The sequence below is a fragment of the Tachysurus vachellii genome, chromosome 22, assembly GCF_030014155.1.
Source record: "Tachysurus vachellii isolate PV-2020 chromosome 22, HZAU_Pvac_v1, whole genome shotgun sequence".
In the NCBI taxonomy this organism is placed as follows: domain Eukaryota; kingdom Metazoa; phylum Chordata; class Actinopteri; order Siluriformes; family Bagridae; genus Tachysurus; species Tachysurus vachellii.
In genome coordinates, this window is record NC_083481.1 from 11,521,111 (window position 1) to 11,529,517 (window position 8,407).

At 39.5% G+C, this 8,407-nt stretch overlaps 1 protein-coding gene across 1 annotated transcript; it reads right to left on the bottom strand.

The window, feature by feature from the left end:
* Window positions 1-1,281: 1,281 nt before the first annotated feature.
* Window positions 1,282-7,156, bottom strand: LOC132838460 (uncharacterized). The gene is made up of 6 exons (XM_060858781.1): window positions 7,024-7,156; window positions 5,569-6,279; window positions 2,613-2,938; window positions 2,194-2,377; window positions 1,908-2,025; window positions 1,282-1,649 (listed from the first exon to the last, which is right to left on the bottom strand). Exons 1-6 carry the CDS (start codon window positions 7,144-7,146, stop codon window positions 1,282-1,284), a joined length of 1,830 nt encoding a protein of 609 aa, XP_060714764.1. The 5' UTR covers window positions 7,147-7,156.
* Window positions 7,157-8,407: the final 1,251 nt, after the last annotated feature.

The window sequence follows — 8,407 nt, forward strand, 5'->3', positions numbered from 1 at the left end:
ATATTGCTTTCCTTAGTGTATTCTTTAAATCTATGCTACCCTCCAGAACATAAATATACGTTTGAAGCTTTGCAGAAAATAATCTTATATACAGGCTTATACAGGCTCTGTTGCGTTGAAGATTGTCCACTTGAAGTAAAGTGGATATTATCCAATCATCCCTTTGTTAAAGTCTTAAGTTCACTGACATTTCATGGGACAGTTCTAATTATTTGAGGTGAGGTGCTATAAGACAGTTGAAAATTTAAATGTAACCTTTTTTTACATGCAGTATTTCTGTTTCAGATTTTATGATCATTATTTTGGCTTTGTAGAAGCCAACATTCTGTTTTCCTATTTAAGCTTAGACAAAAATATATAAAATTTAATGCGGCCTAGGGCTTTCGAGCCACATGCACCAAATTCAGATATGTTGTAGACCCTGGTCTGACGTTTGTTGCTATTAATTTTCTAAGCGATCCGAGTACCGGTACTTCCGGTACCGGGTCTCAAATTGGCCTTTTTTCCCATAGATTCCCATTATAAAATTTTGAGGTTTATAACTCGGCAAGCTTTCGAACTATCTACACCAAACTCGGCCAGCTCCTTTAGGGTGATACTCTGAACAAAGTTTTAAATTGGTGTACCGACTGACCTTTCGGTTGTGCCGCAGCCCCGCCCCAAAATATGCAAAATCAAAAAACTTTTTACAACATGGACATGTGACATATCAAAACACACAGAACAATGAGGGGAACTTCCTCACGTGTATTCTGTTGACATCATGTGACGTCACGTGATGTCACGTGAAAATAAAAAATTTTGCACAACATGGGCATGTGATATATCCAGTGTTGTATAAAGTACTAGAAAGCAATACTTGAGTAAAAGTACAAGTATCGTACTAGAAAAAGACTTTGGTAGAAGTGAAAGTCACCTTTTAGAATATTACTTAAGTAAAAGTCTTAAAGTATCTGATATTTACTGTACAAAGTAACTTTGATTGTGAACTTTATTTTGACTTTCTTATAGTAAAGCATACTCAGGGTTCCCATATCTTCTTAATCTCACATATTTTTAGAACTGACATCAAAGAAAAAAAGAGAAACAGAAATTTCACTATTGTATGAACTTAAGGTAAAAATGAAAAATAAATAACATTTCTTAAAAAAAATAAATGAATAAATTAACTGCTGGTAGGGTGAAAATTTTGGTCATGTGGTATGAGCATTTGTAGGGCTTGTGACCTGGGGAGTAAGCCCTACAAATGCTCATACCACATGACCAAAATTTTGCCAGTCATTAGTTTAAACTGAAAAGGTGTCTGTTCATCTTCAAAGGAAGCTGGTTTTCAAAGTTGCCAGAATTCAGTCTTACTCTTCTTGGACTGAAGACAAGTCCTGCGATGCTAAATAGCCTTTCACAGGCCGCCGAGGCAGGTAGAGGAGTGTTCAGCTTCACAGAAAGCTTGCACACTGCTGGGAAGGACTTCAGCAAGTCCATGTGATCTGCTGAACAGGCCAAGTACCCATCCAGCGGTTTGGCGCCATCTTGTATTTGAGATGACTGCAGGGCAGAGAAAAAGTCATCTTCATCAAACGAAGTGGACCTGCTGGCATGGCCTATCTGCAGTGAGGGCTCTTCTAGATGCTGCCTGATGTAGTCAGTTCCTGAAATAGTGTGGATAAAAATATAAATTATACAACTAATGCAACTGTCTAATCTGCCATGACCCCAACACAAACTTTTAATTTCAGGTTTGTTATTTTAGTTTCATGTACTATCCATGCACCTATAATTCAAGGTTTCTTTATTAGTACTAAGGGTAAATTTGTTGTGCAGCAATCAGAATCTTGATTTTTGAATTGCCAGTATGACAAATTGTCAAAATAAACACCTAATTTTTCACCATCACCATGATATCTTACCCGTTTTGATTGTGGCTTCATCCTTTGTCCACATCGTTCGGAATTTCGGAAGCAGAATTGCAGCAGCGATCAACTCTGGTTCTCCTGACATGTGGCCAAAACGGTTCATGATTCCCACCTGCAAGGCAGGTTATTTATAGCACATTTCAGCAACAAGGCAATTCAAAATGTACTTAACATAAAACATTTAAGTATTGAGACAAAGTGCCAAAGAAACTTAAATATAATTAAAATTAATCATTGAAGAGTTAAGCCAATAGAAAATAAATACAATAATAAAGGGCACCAGAGGCTTGCAGTACTTCAGTGGAAACTTGACTCTGTCAAGCTTGACAGTGAGCAGGTTGATGGTTGGAAGTAGCCACCCCATCATGGCATTTGCTTCTGCTTGCAAGATGTTGGTAGCCTGGGCAACAGGGCTCATGACAGCGGCATACTCTGCGAGAAAGGCGAGTTCAGCTGGATTAAACCTGTTGAAAACAAAACACAACATTGTTTTTATAACACACTAACCATTTCATTGGATTCATCAAAATAACTGCGGGAAGAGTAATTCGGTAAAATTGACCAATAATAAGTGGAAGTTGGGATACAATGTGATGTAATGTAAAGCTTTAGTGTCCACGAAGGAATGGGACAAAGAAAGACATTCCAGATGTTTGATTATGATTAAATAAAACAAAATTAAACATAATTCCTACTTACATTGGAAGCTTTAAGTCAGTGCAGATGACTCTGATGGTCCCCTCTCCCTTTTCTTTAATTATTCTCAGCAGTCTTTCCACTGCCAGGAACAGGGAGTTCCACCTGGTGGAATTCGGGCACAGCAGCTGGAGGGAGCAAGCATCTTCAACAATTTCGGCTGCAAGGGTGGATTTTCCACATTTGTTCCAAAGTGCACTACACTTCCCAAATGTTGAACGGTACACTTTCTTGTACACCTCACTGGATGTTGCTTTCATGGCATCAACAGTAGCTATTAGGTTGAGTAGGTGACAAGCACAGCGCTGGTGCCTTTGGGAGCTGGAACTCTAAACCATCATCTTCAGTCAGAAGTGCTGACACACCACCCTCTTTTAATCAAGCCTCAATAGCCCTTCTCTTGAAGAAGGGCAAGGATCCCAACCTGTGCGGGTCGTACAGACCGCTGTCACCGCTGAATGCCGATGTGAAAGTGTTGGCAAAAGTAATTGCATCCCGGTTAGAAAATGTACTACCACGTATCATCTATGGAGCAAACTGGATTCATAAAAGGGCGGCATTCATTTTTTAACACTCGTACACTTTTCAATATAATTTACTCTAAGCAGTCATCTCCGTTTCCTGAGGTTGTCGTTTCATTGGATGCTGAGAAAGCGTTTGATAGAGTCGAGTGGGAATACCTGTTTGCGGTATTGAAGAAATTTGGGTTTGGTGATGCATTTGTCTCCTGGATCCGCCTCCTTTATAAATCCCCGCAAGCCAGTGTTCGTACAAATAATATTAGCTCTGATTATTTCAGTCTCGGGCGTGGAACCCGGCAGGGGTGCCCACTGTCACCACTGCTATTCGCTCTTGCCATTGAGCCATTATCCATTAAACGTAAATCCTCATTAGCCTTTAAAGGTATAACTCGCAAGGGGGCGGAATATAAGGTATCCTTATATGCCGATGATTTGTTGCTATATGTGACGGATCCTGCAAGCTCTGTTCCTGTTATTTTATCTATCTTAAATGATTTTGGCTCTTTTTCAGGATACAAACTGAATTTTCTTAAGAGTGAGTGTTATCCGGTAAACAATACCGCTCTACAACTTCAGCACCTGAATCTGCCGTTCAAATTCAACTGTTCAGGCTTTAAATACCTTGGTATTACGGTGACCCGTTCCTTACCCAAACTTTTTCATGCCAATCTAGCTCCGCTTGTGGCAGACATGAAGTCGGATTTTCAGAGGTGGAGCAGTCTACCTCTGTCTTTAATGGGAAAAATCAATGCAGTTAAAATGATTGTTCTGCCCAAGTTTCTTTATTTTTTTCAATCGCTTCCATTATTTTTACCTAAGTACTTTTTTGATTCTTTAGATAGAATCATTAATTCTTTTCTTTGGGGTGGAAAACCTCCCAGAATCCGTAAGACTCTATTGCAGAGATGTAGGCTCAGTGGTGGGCTTGCTGTGCCCAATTTTCAAATATACTACTGGGCTGCACATATCCAAAAACTAAACTCCTGGACCAATTCAACGGAATCCACTTGGTGCAATCTGGAGCTACTGTCTTGTAGATCATCCTCTGTATCAGCTCTGCTTTGCTCACCCCTTCCGATCAAACCATCTCAATACACTGACAATCCAGTCGTACTGAACACACTTAAGATTTGGTTTCAGTTTAGGCGTCATTTTAAATTTAGGGCTCTATCAGCACTGGGCCCCCTGAATAAAAATAATTTGTTCCCCCCGTCTTTTTTAGATTCAGCTTTTTCACTATGGCACGAAAAAGGCATCAAGCAACTTTATGATTTGTATGAAGATGGCATCTTTAGAAGTTTTGCCAGCCTGTCCTTGGAGTATGGGCTGCCTTCAGCTCATTTTTTTCGATATCTCCAAGTCCGCAGCTTTGTATCTAAATGCCTTCCCAATTTTCCCTCTGTACCCCCCAAGCAACCTTGGGAGAGTTTAGTCATGTTCACTCCACACCAGCATAGCTTGATTTCCCAGATATACATTTTCATTTTATCTCTCAATAGCTGTAATATAGATAAAACCAGGACGGCTTGGGAGGAGGAGTTAGGGCTGCAGTTAGGCGATGAACATTGGGAGAAAGCCGTAGATAGGATACGGTCTACCACTTCCTGTGCTCGCCTCAGTCTCATTCAGTTTAAGGTTTTGTATAGAATTCATTTTTCCAAATCTAAACAGGCAAAAATCTATCCTGGGGTAGAGGACAGATGTGACAGATGTCATGCTTCCCCCTGTCATCTAAGTCATATGTTTTTTCTGTGCCCAAAATTACACGCATTCTGGACAGGTTTTTTCGGCATTATGTCCTCCATATTTGAAGTGCAATTGACGCCATGCCCTCTGATCGCTATATTTGGTATTACCAATGAGTCAGTATCACTGAGTTCTGTACACAAAGATGTTTTAGCCTTCTCATCTTTGTTGGCCAGACGTTGTATACTTCTGCACTGGAAGGCAATAAGATGTCCCTCCATCTCTCAGTGGTTTAAGGATCTGATGTTCTTTCTTAACTTGGAGAAAATAAAATATACACTGAGGGGTTCTACTGATACCTTTTTTTGCAAGTGGCAACCTGTTATTTCTTACTTTAGGAGACTACAGGTGTTACCTGATTAGAGTTCTAATTCGGTCAATAATTGGACTGTATGCATAACCTTTTTTTCCGTTTCTTCAGTTGTTTTAACAGAGGGATGTGGGGTGTTTGTGCGTGCGCGCGTGAGTGTGTGTGTGTGTGTGTGTCTTTGTCTGGGGGTTTGTTTTTGTTTTGGGTGGCGGGGTGGGAGTGTCTGCTCTTTGTTGTTTGAAAAAGGAAAATGGAGAATTTCTGTATACATTCTTGTATTTGTGATTGTTGATTTTTCAATAAAAAAAAAAAAAATAAAATAAAATAAAAATATATTTAACTATTAAAAAAAAAAAAAAAAAAAAAAAAAAAAAAGAAGTGCTGACACATCAACACACTCCACTTCTTCATCCCCTTCTTGATCATCATCTTCCTCTCCTGGTTGAGATGCACTGCCATGATCACCATCACTTCCAATGGCATTATTGTTCTCATCTTCACCAAAAATGTTGAACGCTTTTATTAAGTTAGAGGCATTGTCTGTTGTTGTTCGCACAATCTTCCCCCGAATTTCAAATTCAGAGTGGATGTCATTCAGGGCACTTGCCAACACATCAAATGTGTGCGAACCTCTCAGCTGTTTACAGGCTAGGGCTGCTGAGCATCTTTTGAGACTGTCGGGGTCAATCCAATGGGCAGTAACACCAATGAAGCTCCGCCTTCTGACAGACCAGCAGTCGGTGGTGGTGGCGATATGGTCAACTCCCCTCATGGCCTCAGTCACAGCCCTCTTCATTCCCCTGGAGGCATCATCAATCATAGAGCGCAGAGTCAGCCGTGACATAATTTTAGCATTAGGCTGCAGTTCCTTCACAAAATCTTGAAATGCTTGTTCTTCAACAACATGGAATGGCCGGAGTCCTTGGACCACATAAGTCATTATACCTTTGTCAATGGACCTCTGAGACACAGTCCTGGAGTTCACCAATGTGGTCTGCTTGATGCTGGAGGTGGTGGTAGGAGTCTCAGGAGCCCTTTTTCTCTTTGTTGATGTAAGCCCTTCATACTTTTTGAGGTGGTGTACATGCTTTCTCTGTTTCAGAGGGAGAGACATTTAATGAGCAACTTTAGCTACAAGATTTAAAAGTCACACAACACAAACAATTGTCATTTGACTGCTTAACTTACTTGCAGTTAGATAATGTTTATAAAATGGATTCCAAAACGGTAAAAATCAAATGTTTAACTCTAGGGGAGCTGGAAAATGAGCAGATTTTTGAAAAAAGTGAAATATCCCTTTAAGATAGCTGCTCTACTAATATAAAATCCGCCAACTCGTTGTGGCAATAAAAGCACTGTGACTTTGATCAACAATGCAAGCGTACATTCACAATTTATAACTTTAGCCCAACATTATCCTACAACCACTGAGTTTGAGTTAATTAACATAAAAGGAAATCTCAAGTTTGACAAAACGTATGATGCTTTTGAAGACGTGAATAGCCCTTAACACTTTCTTTCTAACCTGCCACTGATTAACATAGCAGTTTTTAATATTCGGCCCGGCAGTTATGATATACCATAAACAGTTAAGAATGTTTCAGTATTATGGGCATGTCTTTGAGAGTTCTCGGTTGAATTAAATCCAGGGGAAAATCAGCGGTGTAACGTTAAAGTTGACGTAAATTAAACATGTGCGCCATGCTAATTAGCAACGTTAACAAGCAGACGTTAGTCTGGCTATCACGTTAGCCAGATATCTGATACGGCTTATGATAACTAATGTTGAATCACATTGACATTGTGGCTTTACTGAATAACTATTAATTTAACTTACCTCGATGTGCTTCTTCAGGTTGGACGGGGAGTTTTTGAATGCCAAAATTTCTGTGCTTTTCGGTAGGCATAAGAGGCACTTCATCCGGTAGGAAGAATCTTTTATACCATTGTACAGAAACATTTCTTGTAAATACGGCCACGGGTGTATAACTTCTTCACCCTGTTCACCACTATCATCGGGGTGGTCATCCTCGATAACAGGAGGTCCTCCAGCAGGTGCTTCCATGGCGGTTTTATTTGTGCTTCCTCCTCCTTTGGTAACATTATGCTGAAATAGAGCGTGCGGAGCTGCGTAATGTAATCTAGGAGCAGTGATTCGCCAAACCTCCCTTATTGCAGTCGCACACATTTCTTCTGATTTTATTTTGTAGTAACGAGTAACGAAGACGCTTAGTGGAAATATAACGGAGTAAAAGTAGACATTTTATCTAGGAAATGTAGTGGAGTAAAAGTGAAAGTTGACATAAATTTAAATAGCGAAGTAAAGTACAGATACGTGAAATTTCTACTTAAGTACGGTAACGAAGTATTTGTACTCCGTTACATTACAACACTGGATATATCAAAACACTCAGCACAATGAGGGGAACTGCCTCGCGGGTATTCTGATGACGTCATGTGACGTCACGTGATGTGACGTGAAAATCAAAAATTAGCACAACATGAACATGTGACATATCAACATACTCAGCCCAATGAGGGGAACTTCCTCAGGAGTATTCGAATGCTGTCACATGCTCATCTCCACTTGCCTCCAAATGTTTTGGCACCCTATCTTTCTGTCCACTTCCCTCCAAAAGTAACACTGACCCTTATGTCCACTCGCCTACAAAAAGCACCGGCCTTTGCAAATACTTGCCTCATCAAAGCCAACGTCAAAGTTTGTCGCGACAAACTTTACAAATCTAGTTTTATACTGGTTTGCTTTAAAACAATTTTAAGTTTAAACATTACGAGGTACTATAGTTCATTCATATACCCTTTTTATGTACTATGTTTCATGTTTTCAAGAAATTTGTAAAGTAGACATGTTACAAAACCAACACCTTTGTGCAAAGAATGGTGTGCACTTATGTGACTCATCCCGTCACTTTGTTAATTAAACTTAATGACCAGTGGTTTTGTGTTCATATTTCTACCCTTAACACCAAGTAGACTTTGTGCTTCAACCTTTTAATGTAAATTGAAATGTAATACTTTACTTAGAATGTACTTAAATCAATCATGGAAAGTATTTCCATGTAATTCAATGGCTCTCTTTCAGCATTAACCAATTTGTTTAACTGTAGTTTTAATTACTTAATACAATTGAGTTAGATCATCCCAAATAAATTAAGCCTGAAGTCTGATTTATATTTTTGGGTTTCTCCCGAGTTTTGTTA

What these genes read in the sequence shown, in the direction of transcription:
- LOC132838460 (XM_060858781.1), bottom strand. Translation starts at nt 7,146, where the DNA reads ATGTTTCTGTACAATGGTATAAAAGATTCTTCCTACCGGATGAAGTGC. An exon ending in TGGAGTGTGTTGATGTGTCA is followed by an intron (nt 2,939 to 5,568) that starts GCACTTCTTTTT and finishes ATGATGGTTTAG; the next exon opens with AGTTCCAGCTCCCAAAGGCA. An exon ending in TGAAGCCACAATCAAAACGG is followed by an intron (nt 1,650 to 1,907) that starts GTAAGATATCAT and finishes ACACTATTTCAG; the next exon opens with GAACTGACTACATCAGGCAG.